The sequence below is a fragment of the Apium graveolens genome, chromosome 7 (assembly GCF_009905375.1).
Source record: "Apium graveolens cultivar Ventura chromosome 7, ASM990537v1, whole genome shotgun sequence".
NCBI classification, from domain to species: domain Eukaryota; kingdom Viridiplantae; phylum Streptophyta; class Magnoliopsida; order Apiales; family Apiaceae; genus Apium; species Apium graveolens.
In genome coordinates this window covers 250,072,953-250,090,473 of record NC_133653.1, presented here as the reverse complement: position 1 = coordinate 250,090,473, position 17,521 = coordinate 250,072,953, and the positions used below count along the sequence as shown (strand labels likewise).

The 17,521-nt window shown below is 34.3% G+C and overlaps 3 protein-coding genes across 5 annotated transcripts; 1 reads left to right on the top strand and 2 right to left on the bottom strand.

Moving 5' to 3' along the window:
* Nucleotides 1-1,580: 1,580 nt before the first annotated feature.
* LOC141670916 (putative aldo-keto reductase 2) lies at nt 1,581-6,891 on the bottom strand. Its single transcript, XM_074476972.1, has 5 exons — nt 6,512-6,891; nt 4,402-4,602; nt 2,863-3,035; nt 2,672-2,774; nt 1,581-2,090 (listed from the first exon to the last, which is right to left on the bottom strand). The coding sequence occupies exons 1-5, from the start codon at nt 6,734-6,736 to the stop codon at nt 1,761-1,763; spliced, it is 1,032 nt and encodes a 343-aa protein (XP_074333073.1). The 5' UTR covers nt 6,737-6,891; the 3' UTR covers nt 1,581-1,760.
* Nucleotides 6,892-7,469: 578 nt separating this feature from the next.
* LOC141670915 (uncharacterized) lies at nt 7,470-16,654 on the bottom strand. Of its 3 annotated transcripts, XR_012554818.1 has the most exons (9): nt 16,404-16,654; nt 15,928-16,066; nt 14,774-14,875; nt 13,662-13,786; nt 12,256-12,545; nt 12,078-12,168; nt 10,713-11,121; nt 8,515-8,862; nt 7,470-8,328 (listed from the first exon to the last, which is right to left on the bottom strand). XR_012554818.1 is itself a non-coding variant. In XM_074476970.1 (8 exons), the coding sequence occupies exons 1-7, from the start codon at nt 16,515-16,517 to the stop codon at nt 10,738-10,740; spliced, it is 1,245 nt and encodes a 414-aa protein (XP_074333071.1). In that variant the 5' UTR covers nt 16,518-16,653; the 3' UTR covers nt 7,470-8,328; nt 10,713-10,737. The 3 variants fall into 3 exon arrangements, 2 of the variants coding, with proteins under 2 accessions (XP_074333071.1, XP_074333072.1); XM_074476970.1 differs by lacking the exon at nt 8,515-8,862 and having other exon boundaries at nt 16,404-16,653; XM_074476971.1 differs by lacking the exons at nt 7,470-8,328; nt 8,515-8,862 and adding an exon at nt 9,360-9,498.
* Nucleotides 7,662-9,634, top strand: LOC141670917 (flavonol synthase/flavanone 3-hydroxylase-like). Its single transcript, XM_074476973.1, has 3 exons — nt 7,662-8,143; nt 8,496-8,823; nt 9,314-9,634. Exons 1-3 carry the CDS (start codon nt 7,662-7,664, stop codon nt 9,524-9,526), a joined length of 1,023 nt encoding a protein of 340 aa, XP_074333074.1. The 3' UTR covers nt 9,527-9,634.
* Nucleotides 16,655-17,521: the final 867 nt, after the last annotated feature.

Below are 17,521 nucleotides of genomic sequence, written 5' to 3'. Positions count from 1 at the left end.
TGTTGCTTAACCACTTTTGATCTATGTTGCCTATAAGTATACTTGATTTGTCACATGCAACTTTTATTTTCAATATTATTGGCAACACTTTGTAATAATTTGTTATGGGCTCTTAAACTTACCTGTGTGGGTAAATCACAGACGAGACACATGGAGTTTTTGCAGTCGCTGTCGGCACTAACTCGTATAGTGCTGTGAGTATACGAGCATGTCTCTGGGGTATGAGACATGATTAAGATCATGATCATTTTGTTTGTTTGGAAAATGTTTTATACATTTCATTTTGTCCTTCTTGGGGATAACCGGAGAAGGACTATTTGCACTGTGCTTTGCTTGGTGTTTACTAGCGAGCATAGATTTTATAAGATGCCCTTATTAATAACCACCTTACTTGTTCTCAGCCATTTCTTTGAATTTGTTTGGATTAGTTTGTTCCTTGATTATAAATAATTACTGTCATATTACTCATCTTCTTGGCTAATTGTTATAATCAAATATATTCTCTTGCTTTATCTTTTAATGATAAATTTGTACTGGGTATTTGGCTCACTCGTATTTATTTCTTTTCACAGGTAGTCGGGGGTAAATCGGGGGTGTGATGAGTGATCTGGTTGAAAATAAAGTCAAGGACATGTTTTATTCCATATTATTTTGGATCTTGTTAGACAACTTTATTTTGGATCTTTTGAACTTTTGTTAGCTTAATAAATTATGTTTAGCTTGTTTTTACTTCCATTAATAAATAAAACTTATCTTGTGTAACCTCTACTTGTTTAATTGGGGTGTTACACTCACATTAATTCGATTGATATTTCAATGTTCAGAGGACTTAGTTGCAACAACTGAGTTTATAGGCCTCATTTTATGAACAAATATTTTTTGTGAGAGGTGAGCACATGTGATTTTTACCACCGTTCCAAACACACCCCAACTATCTACCTGCCGAACATCAGCTATAAACCTGCCGAAAGTGTTGTTGATGAGAGATATCCAGATCTCCCAATACACCATCTAATTCATTTTCAACATAACCACCACATCGCGCAAAACGAGACACATCGCATAAAGCGAGACAATCAAACACACAAATAATAACTTAAACTGAACAATATGAAAAAAACCCAAAATTCAAAAATCTCTGAATAACACCAAATTGTAATATGTTGTTAGATCAGAGATTTTGAATCCAAAAACTGAATTTTATTATAATATCCAAACTCTTACCTTAGTAGATCTGAAAACTAAAGTGAAGAACTGTAATAGATTTTTCGAGTTTTGTAAAACAAATCTCGATTTTATTAAAGAAAAAGTGAATAAAAGGAGAAGATGAAGATGAATATGGAGATAGATATAGGTATAAAGGGTGAAAAAGAAGGTAGGGTTGGGTGAAGTTAGGACGGCCGATTTTGTAGAGTAGCAATAATTAATTTCAAAGAAAAAAGACCAGGGTTATTTCGCCCTTTAACCAACTTCGCTACATGTCAGAAGGCAAAAAAACACATTTCTTAACTAACACTACCTAAATAAATTTCATATATGAATTCTTTGTATTTTTTATCACTATCTTTAAAAAACACATATTTTTAATATGTTGTCAATTAAATTTTATTTGGATATTAAATTCTAAATAATATTAACCATTCACGCATAATTGAAGTTCTCCCTAAAACCAGAAGAAAACAAAGCCATTCTGCAAAATACATCTCCAGTATTTGTTGAGAATTTCTGTGATGTCAGAGGGACTGCAAGTCGACTATTCATTAAGCATTCCACGATGACAAGGGTGGTGTGTCTGAATGCAAGTAAGTGGATGTCATTGACGAGTATCTGTCACCCCGGACAGAACCAGCAATGGATTCAAGTTCAGACATTTCCTCTGCTGTTAACTTCACAGATAAAGCTCCAATGTTTTGGTTGAGATTTTCAATCTTTGTAGTTCCAGGAATGGGACAAACATCTGTTCCCTGGTGATGAACCCAGGCCAGTGCTAGCTGTGATGGAGTACACCCTTTGTTTAATGCAATCTCATTCACCAGATCAAACAGCTTTATATTATGCTCCAGATTTTCTGCTTGGAACCTTGGATGATGCTACACAAAAGGGGGGGACGGCGAAAAGGATCATTAGTCAATTTAACCACATGAAAACGAGCTAAGACCCTATTTTTTAAAACATTTCTCTCGGAGTATTGATTTTTAATGAAGCCAACAACCGTTTTCTTAGAAGCACTTCAAAACCAGAATACTAAAACAACATACAGTTTAAGGCATTTTGCAAATTTCCAGCATAGACAATCAATGTCCGTAAGAGATGTTTAACATCAGTTACTTCATTTTGTGTAAGTATCAGTTCAAGACTCGGAGTACTTGCAATTCAGCAACCAAAGTTGTTAAAAAAATAAATACTGGTTATGTTTCTTAATGCAATAGTTTCGAAAATTTAGATGCAGTTTACAAATTTAACCTTTTTTTAACTAAATTGTGTTTAGATAGATCTCCCTATGCTTCATAGAGCTAGAGCTAGGGTGAAGCCCTAAATTTAACTTCTCTTACTAGCTTTGCATGAAAAACTAATTTATTTAAGAAAGACGTCAATGCACTGAAATTAGATGATCAGTTACATGTTACATTATACTAATGAAACTCAAGCTGCATTTAATGTAGAAACTTACCTTCCTGAAGTCATCTTTTGACAAGTTCGCGACCATATTTAAACCCCCTGACAAAAATCCTCGTCCTAGAGGACTATATGCAACAATCCCGATGCCTAATTCTCTGAGTAATAACAAACTAGTTAACTTGGTCTTTAAATATATTTTCATATTTGATAATCTGTTGGAAGATTCTTTAACAGAAACCAAACCTGCAAGTGGGAATTATGTCTTCCTCCACGTCCCTTGACCACAAAGACCACTCCAACTGCACTGCGGTGATCGGATGAACAGCATGAGCTCTTCTGATGGTAGATGCAGAGGCCTCAGACAATCCTACATACTTAATCTTACCCTCTTCAACTAGTTTCTTCATTTCCCCCATCTGTCAAACAGATGAACAACTCAAGCATGATCAGAGAAATAAAGAATTAAAATAATAAAAACAGATCACGCTAGTAGAAATGGAAAAAAAAAAACTTAGGTAAGAATCTAATATGTAAAATATTGTAGACAGAAGCTGACATATAATTTCAGTTTACTCTATAGCGTATTAGCATCATGGCATCCCTTTTAAACTCCCAATTCTCTTGGCCTCTGAAAACCAAGTATTAGAACTTTCAAGTGCAAAACTTATTGTGATTTTCTAATAATGTCTCTTATGAAGGCTTTTTTGTTTTGAAGAAACATTTTTACTAGTAATATGATACATTTCAGAAATAAAAGGATATATAATATTTGTGATTTTAGTAGTTACTATCTGCAAATTATGCGAATGGTACCATAATCACACAAACTTTTATCAATTTTCAATTGTATAGTTATTGGCTTATTGCCAGCAACATACTAGTTGTGAATAGTAATATAAAATAGTACTTTTAGCAAGGTTAATAACTTTTCAAGTTGATTAAGGACCCAAGTGGACGGCTAGGTGCCCAAAAATTAAGTATGCTGGATAACTTATTTCAATGGGGACCCTCGGGTAGATTGGGTGTAGATATTAGTGAGAGCGAAGCAGCAAAGTGCTAGGTCAAAGTATATTTGATTCCGATATCACACGATTACCTATATTTAATAATTCTACAACAGAACTTCATCTTTACCTAGTTATGAAAGGTTGATAATATCGAAGATAAGTTCCAGGTGTATCAAATTAGATACAACAATTGATGGTCAATGACATAACGCAATATGTCATTCATGAGCTTATAAAAACAGCACAGGAATTTCTTCTTTATAAGCAGTTAATATATATTACTAAATTGGAATCATTGCTATACTAAAAACTACCAACGGGGTCTTGTTACGTACTTCCTCTTCTCATGTTTCATGAGGTTGAGGGTTCAGATCCACTCTCAGCATATAACATTTGCGGGAGTAGTTGGTGGCAGGAGAGTGGGTGAGTATATGTTGCCGGTCAGTGGTGGGTGTTTGGATTGGTGAGCCTGTTAGGAGGTGGCTTATTGCTGAGCTCTACTCGGGCGGTAGGATGTAAGTTTGATGAGCTGCCCATGTTTGCTGGTTGAAGCCGGTTGTGACCCATAAGTGCATATGAACATTAATATATTGTGTAATTGACCTTATTCCCAAAAAATATTTGAGATTTTGTGATTTTTCAGTTTGAGGGGCACTGGTCTTAGCATAAATACGGGAACTAAAAAATTGCAACCAAAAGTAAAAAAGCCTAACAACTTGACAACTAATTTGTGAAAAAACAAATACAAAAATGCACAGACTAACTACTAACATACCGTGATTTCAATTGGCACACGAGTGTCAACGCGGTGCTGATAATACAAATCAATACAATCAAGCTGAAGCCTCTTTAAGCTGGCCTCACAGGCTGCCCGTACGTATTCTGGGTCGCCCCGAATTTCTCTGAACTGGCTATCTATCCTGACCCCAAACTTGGTAGCCAGTTCAACTTTGTCTCTGACACCATCCTTTAGAGCCTACAATTACATAAACTCTCATTCGATCACTGCCCCACCGGAATATATAATGAAGTATCCAGCACAAAACTGAACCATTATTGTTTACACAACTAGTGTAAAAACAATCCTAACAATTAACATATACATTAGATAATTCAAGCTCCAGAACACATTTGCACGTAATGAACAATTTTAAAAGTAGGATTTCATTGTAGACAAACTCATTCGACCATAGTGTAGGCAATCCCGTTATATTTAATATTCCGCGAGAAACACTTATTCTTTCCGTACCTAAATGAGTGCCAGCTTTGAGTGTTCACTTCAAGATGTAATACAATTAACACTTATGCTAACTTCTATGAGCGGACAATCAGACAGCCATCAATAGACAAGACAGGATTATCAAGACAAGACAGTAACAGATAGACAAAATAAAGACAAAAATTAAACAATTAGCCGAGTGAAGGGTCAAAATCGAGCTCCGGTACCACATTAAATAAATAATCAGTTATCAGAAAAGTACTTAAGTCTCATATTCCCCGATTTTGGTTATTAAATAAATAAATAAATAAATAAATAAATAGTGTTATATATCCGTTAAACTACTAAATTATTAGTTAATTATTAAACTACTACTAGTCTACTTATCCTACTAAACTACAATCGGATTCTATCCTATTATTAAAAAAATAAATAAATAATGTTATATATCCGCTAAACTACTAAATTGTTAAACTACTGGATATAGTATACATATCATACTCAACTACGATCACAGATTATATTATAAATTTATAATTTATATAAATATTTTAAAATTATAATATAACGGGATAAATAAAAAATTTAAATATTTACAAAAACTCGTGCATCCCACGGGATTAGGGTTGTTCACGAACCGAGTCGAACCGAGTCGAACCGAGTTTTGACGTAAACGAGCGGAGCTTTTATTTTTTTTCTGACGAACCGAGCCGAACCGAGCTTCTTTATCGAACAAAAATACGTGTTCGAGCTCGAGCTCGTTAACTAACGAGCCGAACTCGAGCTTGTTCGCGAACAAATACGAGCCGAGCCGAACAACTCGTTTACAAATAAAAAAAGGGAAGCAACCTGGTTAGCCCAAACTAACCAAATGAAGCCCAAACCAATTTTCTAAGCATTTAATTTCAGCCCAACCATGTTATGTATTAGACTAAGCTTGTATCAGTTAGTTCTTATTTTGCCATTTTTACTTGCCTCGATAACATAAACATAAACAGATCTTATCAAAATCAACAGCCCCCAACCTCACCACCCCTTGCTGTCCCTGCCATTCCAAATCCCAGTTTCAAGCTATTGTTTGTTAAGATGGGTGTTAGCTGCAATCACCGCAGGTAACTTACCTCTTCCTTAATTTTAATTAATTGTGATTTATGATTCGAGAATTTATCAACAAAGTACGGCTTATTCTGGGTTTTATCAAGAAGTGAAGAGCTTGTAAACATATGTTAGAAGATATTTGTTTTGGTTTTGATTTGGTTGTGAATGTAAACTACCATTGTTCACGTTTCTCTTCATCTCCATGTGTATCTATCTAAATTATGATGTGTAAGTATAATTACAAAAATTCAGAAAATGTGATTTTTTTCGAGTTTTGACGAGCCGAGGTCGAGCCGAACAATTTCGAGTCGAGTTCGAGCCGAGCTCGAGTCGAACATACTTAAACTCGGCTCGAGCTCGAGCTCGTTTTGCTTAACGAACATATTTTTATGTTCGAGCTCGAACTCGAGTTCTTAAACGAGCCGAGCCGAACGAGCCCTTAACGAGCCGAGCCGAACGAGCCCTTAACGAGCCGAGCCTGAGCTTGTTCGCGAACGGCTCGGTTCGTGAACAGCCCTACACGGGATTGAAGCTGTTAAATATAAAGACGGAGAAGGGGGAGAGAGACCTTAGAAAGCAGGATTTCATTGGTGTGAGGGCCATACATATCAGAAGTATCAAGAAAAGTGATACCAACTTGAATAGCATGGTGAATCAGTTTGATCATATCAGCATCGGGTTTAGCAGGGCCGTAGAAAGCAGACATGCCCATGCAACCAAGACCCTGAGCTGATACCTCCAAACCCTGTGATCCTAACTTCATTCTCGGGACTTGTGCTCCACCACTGCCCATTGTTGTGTGTACTTCAAAGAGTTGAGTTGAATTGAGCTGAGCTGAGCTGATCAGCAGATTTGAGAGAGTGTTGGTTGGTGATTTTTTTTTTCTTAGCTGATCTGTTTTTAATTTAGGTGATAAGGACACAAAGACATTACTATAACACCAGAAGGAATCATCAAGGATAAGAAAACCGACAACTAACTACGTCATTGCTTGCGTTATTTTATTTATAAAGCGTAAAAGTGTTTTCCACTAAACTATGCTTCATCCACCAAACATATTGTACCAAATACAGAAACCTTAAAAAATATATATACAGATCATATTTTTATTTTGCATTTATTTTCAAGTATTCAATAAAATTTATATTTTATTATAGTTTTTTTGTATTTATATGGAAATGTATGAGATTGTTATTAAGAAGAAGTTGGATTAGCTAAATAATTATTTATAAATTTTTATTACATATGTAGATATGGAAGTTTGAAGTTATTCCAAGTGCAAATTTCAATGGATTCTAGTGGATAAATTTGGTAATTAAGAAACTAGTTAAGCTTAGGGGCCAGTCCAAAGGATTTTTATTGTAAATACATGAACGATATTTTTTTGTAATTGCAGTACTTAATTAAAAAATTAGAAATTTAATTATTAAAATATATTATTCTAAGTTCGTACATATTTCTATAGTTGTATTTATATGTACTGAAAGCAAGGATATTCTCATTCATCTTTCATGTTTGGGCGCATATTTAGTGAGAAATATTTTTCACACAGATACAATTAACAATTAAGCGGCATTCAGTTGTATCTGTATGATCATCATTTCCCCGTTTCCAACTACTCTCCTCATTTTTCTCATTCCTCATTTCATTTTCTACTAAACGCTCCTACAAACTTTGTAGGAAACATACATAGAAATAAACATATACAAGAACATCTAATGGGAGACAGCAAAGAGGAGGTGAAAAGGATTCAAGATGTAGCTTCTGTGGCCAATGCCACCGATACCATTCCGGCTGACTTTATTCGGCCCGAAGATGAAAGACCGGGACTCACCACGTACAAGGGCGACCTCCCTCAAGTCCCGGTCATTGATTTTTCAATCAAAGATGATGAAAAGCTTGTGGCTCAAATCTACGATGTGAGCTGCAAGTGGGGTTTCTTTCAAATAGTGAATCATGAGATTCCTAATGATGTTATTAGTAAACTTAAAGAAGTTGGGATAACCTTTTTTGAGTTACCTCAAGAAGAGAAAGAAGTTTATGCAAAGCCACCTGGGGCTAAAAGTGTGGAGGGATATGGAACTAAGTTACAAAAAGAAGTTAATGGAATCAAAGGTTGGGTTGATCATTTGTTTCACATATTGTCTCCTCCATCAGCTGTTAATTATAAGTTTTGGCCCGACAATCCACCTTCTTACAGGTAAAACTTCGACTTCTATTGAAGCTTAGCACCCTGCTGCACCACTATATGCTTTGTGCTGAATCCCGCCGCTCTCTTTTCAATGTCAAACAAGGTTTTAATACATGCACTGATACTCACACACGTGCCTTCACCGAGACTAAACCCCAACTTCTTGTAACCGAGTGAAGATGGTGTCCGCCACGCTGTGATCAAAAAAATTAAGAAGGAACAAATCAGAATATAATTCAAATTTAGTTCTTTCTAGAATTATAAATTTTCTTTTTCAGATTTGACAAAACAAATAATTAGCCTATACATTCATACAGAAGAATTTGTTAAACATATATATTTTGAATATCAATAATTGTAGGGAGGCTAATGAGGAGTACACAAAGTATTTGCACAAGGTGGAGGAGAGGCTGCTAAGTTATTTGTCAAAAGGGATAGGGCTGGAGGAGAATGAGCTAAGGACGGCAGTTGGTGGAGATGATCTGGTCTACCTCTTGAAGATCAATTATTACCCACCATGCCCACGACCTGACCTAGCACTTGGTGTTCCGGCCCACACCGACATGTCTGCCGTCACAATTCTTGTTCCAAATGATGTACAGGGGCTTCAAGTTTTTCATGAAGGCAATTGGATAGATGCGCAGTATATACCCAACGCTCTCGTCATTCACATAGGTGATCAGCTTGAGGTACAAGTCAATTACACCTTTCTCCTTTAGTTTCTATAGCTTTAATTATCATTATAAATTGTCAGTTGTAGCATCTGGAGATTAAGCACACAGCATTTAAAAAACTGTAGTTCAGGTGCCTTTAAATAAATAAAGAAAACAAAGATATTCAATGCATTATCCCCACCCCAAAAGAATACTTTTGCAGGATTCATAACCAACTCACAAGACTCCCTTTCCCTTCCTAACTGATAGGTCTAACTCTGAATCTCAATTCCCATGTATACTTGAAAAGCTCATATATCGAATAACATATGACCAAAAGAGAATTCTAAAACATCACACTAACATATGTATCTCATTTTCTATTTCTAATGCCATTTATTTCTCCTCTTTCTTGACATCATTTCTTATGTCAAACTTTAAAACTCTTTTATCTATTCCAGTTGATGATTTATTCTACATGGTACATGATTCGTGGATTTATGAATAAGTACATGATTACTTGTAGATATTAAGCAATGGGAAGTATAAAGCAGTGCTACACAGAACAACAGTGAACAAGGAGAAAACAAGATTATCATGGCCAGTGTTCATGGAGCCACCAGAGGACATGGAAGTAGGGCCACATCCCAAGCTTGTTACCGACGAGAATCCGGCAAAGTATAAAACCAAGAAGTACTGTGATTATGTTTACTGCAAATTCAACAAGATTCCCCAATAACTAAACTTTACAATCAACATTGACAAATATATGCACGCAGCATGCCTCCGCATGTTTGCATGACACTTTGGTAAAATATTCTTTAAGTCAAAAAAATTACTTGCTGAATCCCTGATCCCTCAGTCAGAAATGACGCACTTTCCATTCTGATTTTAATTTTTTTCCTATGAAGTACAGAAATTGTGGGTTCTTTTTGACATATAGAATGGGTTGGAAAGACAACCCAAGCAATACAAGAAAATGTTGAATGACACCACAATTTACCAAGAGAGCGGCAAAGAGAGTATACATTATATAATTTACTGATAAATCATGGACTCTCATCATATTAATTTGTAAAAATGGATACAAAACAGATTGACCTAGGATTTTAAATGTAATACTAATGATATAAATAATTACTTGATTAATAGTATACTACAACAAATACTCTCTTTATTATATATAGCATATACATATATAAATGAGAATAGTGCAAGCAATATGTTCATATGAAATATATATGTATTTATTCAAGCATTCAATATAAATATTATTGGATCCATTATTTTGATAATTTTTTAAAAAAAATCCCAGACCCCACTGGTACAAAAAAAAGATAATAAATTCAAGTTCTCCTATTCCATTATAAGCATCATTTAGCTTAAATATGGCATGTTCCTTCAAACTAGTTGTCATATCATATTGCATATGGAATTAAGATGTCAATTCTCTGACTTGTTGCAATTGTTAAAAAAATAATTCTAGCTGTTTGCACATTTTCTTCAACAATTGGTCGTAGCATAGTAAATTGCATAGTCAGTTAATGACAGTTTATTGGTCACCAATAGCATGCAGTGGCTTATTAGTTATATGAAGGGATTAGGCAGAGTGAGCCATATTAAAGTGAATAAATGATAAAAACAAACGTAACCTATTAGATTGATAACTATATATAAGCATCTTGAAGGATTGCAAATTGCAATTATACCATACACTTATCTAAATCTTCTTCTAGCTGTTTAGACACTTTTTGCTACTAAAAACTACTTTAAGTAACTGCTCAGCCAGTAGTGTTTGCTACCTGTATTCACTATTGATAGGTGATAACCAACTAACCTAAACATACAGAACAAAAAAAATAAAAGAAATGGAACTCATATAGGTCATTTATAATCTAAGGAGCTTCATCAGTGGTTGGACTTACTTGGTCAAGCTTAACAATGGAAATGTCATGTTGCAACCGGACAAGGTATCGACATAGAGACCAACTCAAACCTTCCACTTTCTAAATCTTTGGATGGATCAACTCTGACTTGGAACCTTAAAGGACTGGTTTTCCCTTGTTGCAATATGGTTTTCAGCAAGATTAACCAAATCAAATAGATGTTTCGAGTATGTTTCCTTTTCTGATGTGCCTTAGCATCATTCTGAGAAATGGCCCTTGCAGCAGTGTGTTTTTGCTCTTGTACTTTACTGTAACCCAGGGTTTGAACATCTTTTACACTTCTAAAGGAGGAATAAACATTTTCAGCACTGATATTTCCAAATAATACCTCAGCTTGTTTATTTGTTACAAGAAGAGGTATATATTCAAAGTCATCCCAGACATACAACTGCAATTAAATTACAAATATAAGAAATAATCAACATGGTACCAGAAGATACATAAATAAACCAGATTAGAAGTCCATCCATGGAACAGCGAAGACTATGCTAACAAAAAATAACGGAGAAAGAATTAGGTTAGGAGAATAGGAAAATATTGATGTACGAACACCGGACTACCAGAGAAACTCAAGGTAGAATGAGCTAATAAAATCAGTATTTGCTATTCCTAGCAACTATGTGGAATTTATCTTCTGCCATGTATCCTGCGAAAAATTACTTAAGAGATAACTTTGTCCGGGACAACCTTTTCTAAGCGTGGCAGGTACTGGGTCCATATTTTGTTTGCACAACTATAAACATTCAATTACAAGACCTAGATTTTTGTTTACATTCAGAACAGATCAGCCTTGAGTATCATAAGCTGTTTCTTGGTAAGCTAAGTTGTCTTACATGGTAATTCTTTCTATAACTGAAAATCAAGGTCTCGCTAGATACTTTAAAAAAAGGCCTTGCTAGATCATAGTCCCCATTTCATACCCACAGCAGATAAGTTCGCAAGTCATTCTAGACAACATGTAAAATGCCACGTCAAACTCCCAAAAGAAAAAAGTTGGAACAAGACTCTTAAAAGTATTACACATTATGATAGTTGAATGTGTCTTTGACTACATAAAATAATGGTTAATACCATGTTTTGTATATTTCTACTGTAATTAGTTTGTCAAACATATAAAACTTAAATCCCTCCAATACTAATGACTATAGACAAATTTACACCAACATAGCTACATTTCTTTGTAGATAATATTAACAGAGTAATTAATTCAGAAAAAGCACCAATTTCGGATGGATTTCCTCTAGTATTAAGTTCATCTATAATTAAAGTGGAGACAAATGCAAGTATTTTTATTGCAAGAAAAGTGCAATATAGTAATTGAAGTTAAATTGAGAAAAAGCATACCATGAAGGGTCTATATATCAAGCTTATTGTATGAATGTGATTTGAGCTTTTCAGACAATAGAGTGGATTGGTCCCTTGAGCAATATTGAACCTGGTCCAATGATGGATGAAAAAAAAAATAATATACAATGAAAATAGGAAATTTGTGCTACAATAAAATATATGAAACTTCTCATACCCAAGCTCTGAACTCAGAGGAGCGCCACAGTGCTGGCAGCCAGAGCAAATAAGATCATCTGCTAAATAGCTATCACCCATTGTGCATAATCTCTGCTTGATAAATCTCCGTTCCTGTTCATTTTCATTAAGGCTCTTCCAGGTAACTGGGAGAAATATTTCACCAACAGATGCAGAGAAGTTTGCCTTACAGGAACTAGTCATGTTCAGTACATCTGATAGTGAAAAACAGTACTGAGATTGCGTGTCTTCGTTAACTGCCCAATTTATTGTTGTAAGCTTCTTCTTCTTCTGCATATTATACAAAGGGAACTATCAAATGCATGTGCAACATTGCAACAACAAATTAAAATGAAGCAGGAAGTATGAGAAGCCTATTAATCAGGTATCCTTGCCATATCACATTTATACTAAGTGACTAACCAATGGTTTCACTGAATTATCTCGACCCACCAGTGTTACTGAAAAGGTATGATAGTATAATTTTGTAAATTTATTCATATACAACTGAGAATACCAACTGACCATTTCTAGAGCGAAGGTAGATACTAGATCAAGACCTTAAAACCGAGCGGTTTCTGAAGCACCCTTACCCTGATACTCAGACATATACGTGCCTCCACTGAGGCTTGAACCCGCTCTTGTATTTTATCAAGAGGGGAGGGGTGTTCACTAGGCTACAATGCTAAGGTTACTAGATTTAAGAACATGGATTTTTTGTTCAGGATGTAATGTGCTCTAGAGCAACATGTCAAATAATGATATCTTGGAAGGGTACAATACTGTTATAGTTCCTAAAATCCATTTGTGTAGAAAACGTGCATCAATTTTGTCTAAGTTTCCAACAAATCCTGACTATCACATTCAAAGAGATCCTCTATAGTCAAAATGCTAAAAAATATGATATTGGTTGTTTCCTAAATCAAATGTCAAAATATCAATCTGCCTTGTTCAGTAAAGCCTTGCTAAATAATACTAGTCTTGCTTTCACAATTCACGTACAACTTGGTTGGACTTGGCTATGAAATTTAACATAGTATTAAAAACTGATCTAATCCACAATATCTCACAGATATATGGAGATATAACCCTATTTCTATGTGCTATTGTCCCACAGACATCGGGAGACCTGAGCTCTATATTCTGCTTCACTAAGAATCCAAGGAACTAAAGCTTTGCTGCAATATTTTCATTTTCAAGTAGAATATCTATCATCCATAGGACCAACCCAATCTGCATATAACCCACAATGTGGAGGCAATCTGGCCTTTTCTGTGGCCTAGCTCTAGGATGACTACGTTTTGTAAACATTTATCACTTAATGCAAACAAATAAAAAATGTCCTCATCAGCCATTTCATCATTTCAACACTAGCAGCAAAATTCATTGGTTGGATGACATGATTACTTTATCGTGTTGTGATCCAACATTGCTGATTGTCGGTTCAGATCGCCGCACCCATTCAACAACTTTCCTGAGCTTTTCCTTCGTTGCTATGCTGACTCGAAGCTCCTCTATCAAGCTGTTTGCTCCTACGAAATCAGTTTGAAGAAAATATTCCATAACAAACGTTTATATAGTTAGGATTGGTTGACGAGAAAATAGGTTTATGATCTAACTGAAATGAATACTAGAACAGTTTTCTACTAAATTGTAATTGTCGTTGTACTGCGACAAGTACAGGGTACAACTACAGGTATAGGCTTGTAATCTATCTAAGTATACACACACACACCAACAAGAGCATACTGACATGTACCCGATTTGGTTTTGCAATAAACTAATAGTTTGATGATAACTAAATATATAATATAATCTAAAAAACACTATACAAAAGTATTTATATTATCAGTTGATTTTAAACAATTCTAGAAGAGTTTGATACATAGGAGGCTAACAATATGCTGCCATTACATATATAAGTAGCATATTTTGTGAATCCTTTTAACATATAGAGTACTTCCAGGTTCCAATTGACTGTAATACAAAATAAAATATTCTCAAGTTTCATTTGTTAACACATCATTGTACCAGTACCTACTAACGAACGACTTTAGGTTTTACATTATTGGGGTTTGAGGTCATAATTGAAAACAGTACCATATCTCTTGTGTCTTGGTACCTGAATTAGCAAATATTAGTGCAACACCAGTTATGATCAGATGCAGTGCAGAGAAAAAGTTTTATTGATAACTATTCAATCTATGCACTAATTTTATAGCATGGAATGTCATAAGCAGTTCTTGATGTAACAATTTTCACTTAAAATTAACTTGGAGCTTAGTAAGTTCACGCATCTTATTGCAGATATTGAGAATCGACACCAAAATAATACAAGTGAAGCCTAATAATTGTAAATTGAAAACAAAGGGAGTATTCTATAAGAGTTGTTCCAATTTGAAAGTTTAGCATGTTGTCACATTTCTAGGGAACTATTTCCGTATTCATCTATCTGCATGGAAGCCTCATTTGAATATGACATTAAGTAGCATCATAAATGGGGAAAACTAGAAAGTTACCTTCAGAGAACAGAAATTTATGTGAGTCAACTAAACACCGGAAAGATGAGCATTGAACTGTTCTGGCCTCAACAAAATCCCCAAATCGTGTCACTTTGACATCTATAAGATGCAACAATTTTGTTATCATTTATCAACTTAAAATGTAGCATTACAAAATTGCATATTATCATATATAGGCGTAATAACTGTTTTTTTCTAATTACAGTTACCAATAAAATACGATTTAACAAAGACACTAAGAGTCTAGCATAGAACAGATGCTTAACGCCATTTCGCCAACTGGGGTCACCGTGCACATAACTGTCTGAGGTATATAGCATAATGATACAGGAAATTTCTTGTGTTAACTGAACTGTGAAAAAACAACAGGGAGAGATATCTATAATCCTGTGTGGAATGCCAATAGGTAAATAAGTCTCCTATAATTAGAACGATAGTTTAATGTTTATCTTTTATGTACTCTTTCACTCTCTATTCTTTGTTAATCTGAGCTTTTCTCTTCACTATGTTATGTCTCTCTAACCTTTGAGTATTTCCTTTTAAAGGAAATAGTCTGCCTGATACATCCATCAACTTAAGTCTTCTTAATTTTACCAAAGTGGGTACACAACTCAAGTCAAAAATCTCAGTTTCTTTTGATCTCTCTTTGGAATGCACTTGCAATTAGTTGCAGAATGAACTCATATATAACTCCACTATGTGTCATACCCGAAGTTAGAAGCTGCGACGCCAACAAACATTTTTACCTTCCAAAATCTAGTGTTCTAGACCAGAATATTTGGATTAGACCTCTTCTGTAGGAAAGTGAAGTCTTTTCTATTGAAAGTCTTTTAAACTTTATCAGATATAAGTGTCACTAAGCCAGCTAGGCATAAACAACTTTTATTTGCATTTGATGTTTGTAGGACCATATCCGGAACATGATACACACTAATGTAGAGATTATACTCAGATATTTTAATGGCAAAAAGAAAGAACCACATATGATTGTCCAACATGCTTCAGTTGTTTGGAGATGCTAATTCAAATTTTAGAGAAATAAACATAGCCCGAGTAACATTCCACATGCAGATATGTAAAAATGCTATTTTCAATTTATTAAAAAATTACAACTGTGAAGTTATGCTAAATAGAGTTTAACAGAGGCTTACTCTGTAACAAACCAACACTTCCAGCAACAATTTCTGATCCCATTTTCTTTTGCCATACAGAAATAGAAAAAAATCGGTGTGTGTCATCACCCACATGAATGTCTGTCCTAACTACTTCTCCACCTTGTAATAACTTATACTGCACTTGGAGGACGAAATCAAATTAACTAATATTATGACAAGAGTAATCAGTTAATCACATCCAACCTCTTAATAAAGAAAGAAACAGTAAGTTTAAGGATAAACTGCGCATTAACCTAATAATCAATTTTGATAAACTGTGCATTTTCTGATGATTTTCTCTAATTCATGCCCAAATTGATCAAATTTATTAAAAAAAACCACATAAAACACATAAATTGAGCAAGCATTACCAAACATCTAAAACACAAAGTATCGGAATTTATTTATATTTACAGAAGTTAATAAGTTTGGAAAATTAGAACAAGAGACTGAGCAGAGAGAGAGAGAGAGACCTGAGCAGGAGTAGACTTGTGAACAAAAACAATAAGCTGAACAAATTCACCGACGTGAGAAGAAGCATTGCACAGGTCAATTAGTGGTCCGTACCATCCAATAGCAGATGCCATTTCTTCATTTAGGTTAAAGCTCAAAATAGTTAATTACTGCAACTTACGGTCCCGCTAGCCCTGTAAATGGGTCAATACTACGGTCCCAAAACAGTCAAACGTTCGAGTTTTCAAATACGATCATAAATGATCCCCCGACGTAGGATAATTGTATCACTTGATATTAATCCGCTAAAGTAAATATAGCACAAAACGGGAGAGGTAAGAGATTATAATGGTATCGTTAAAATTGTTAGTTTAATTAATTTAAAATATATATTATCTAAAATTTATTGAATTTATAAAGTTATTTATTATGATGGAGTTGGTTATAATAATTAGTTTTTTTTTAAAAAAAATATTATGTTCTTACTATTTCAGTTTGTTATAAATAAAAAGTATTATTTAAATATGTTAACAAATAGATTATGTGCAATTTAACTAAAGGTTGTTAGATTTTTTCAAAAAAAAAAACTAAAGGTTGTTAAGTGTTCGACAACATAGAGAGAATGGCTAAATTTTTAGTTAAAGGGAATGCACCATTGAAGCTAATAATTTTTTACAAAATATCTAAAATATATATTTATGATATGTTTGACATATTTTTAGCTAAGAACGCATTTCTAAGAACGCATTTCTATTGAAGATATTTTAACAGAGACATTTTATTTTGCTATGTCCCTTTTAGTTGGGAAAATTGTTAAAAATAATAATTTTTTCGTTGAAAATAATTGAGATGAGTTGGTTGTTTTTTAACTATCGGGATATGTATTTGTGAATTGGGCGTTACAATTTATATTGGATACATATTTGACAAATGAGTATCTTAAAAAATTAAAAATATAATTATATTTTTTCTGATACCCAAGTAGCAAATGAGGATCCAATATGTGATACTTAAGTGATAGATGGGTATCAAATATATAAAAAATACAAAATTTCTTGATGCCTAACTTACGGAAAGTGTAACATAATACCCAATTCATCGATATATATTCCAATGGGTATAATTCACCAACCCAATT

Excerpts from the sequence above, each read along its gene's own strand:
- LOC141670916 (XM_074476972.1), bottom strand. The coding sequence starts at position 6,736 with ATGGGCAGTGGTGGAGCACAAGTCCCGAGAATGAAGTTAGGATCACAG. Across the intron at positions 3,036-4,401 it reads GTGTGCCAATTGAAATCACG|ATGGGGGAAATGAAGAAACT; the intron begins GTATGTTAGTAG and ends TCTGTTTGACAG. Across the intron at positions 2,091-2,671 it reads CAAAAGATGACTTCAGGAAG|CATCATCCAAGGTTCCAAGC; the intron begins GTAAGTTTCTAC and ends CCTTTTGTGTAG.
- LOC141670917 (XM_074476973.1), top strand. The coding sequence starts at position 7,662 with ATGGGAGACAGCAAAGAGGAGGTGAAAAGGATTCAAGATGTAGCTTCT. Across the intron at positions 8,144-8,495 it reads GACAATCCACCTTCTTACAG|GGAGGCTAATGAGGAGTACA; the intron begins GTAAAACTTCGA and ends CAATAATTGTAG. Across the intron at positions 8,824-9,313 it reads ACATAGGTGATCAGCTTGAG|ATATTAAGCAATGGGAAGTA; the intron begins GTACAAGTCAAT and ends GATTACTTGTAG.
- LOC141670915 (XM_074476971.1), bottom strand. The coding sequence starts at position 16,517 with ATGGCATCTGCTATTGGATGGTACGGACCACTAATTGACCTGTGCAAT. Across the intron at positions 16,067-16,403 it reads ACAAGTCTACTCCTGCTCAG|TATAAGTTATTACAAGGTGG; the intron begins GTCTCTCTCTCT and ends CTCCAAGTGCAG. Across the intron at positions 12,169-12,255 it reads CCTCTGAGTTCAGAGCTTGG|GTTCAATATTGCTCAAGGGA; the intron begins GTATGAGAAGTT and ends TCATTGGACCAG.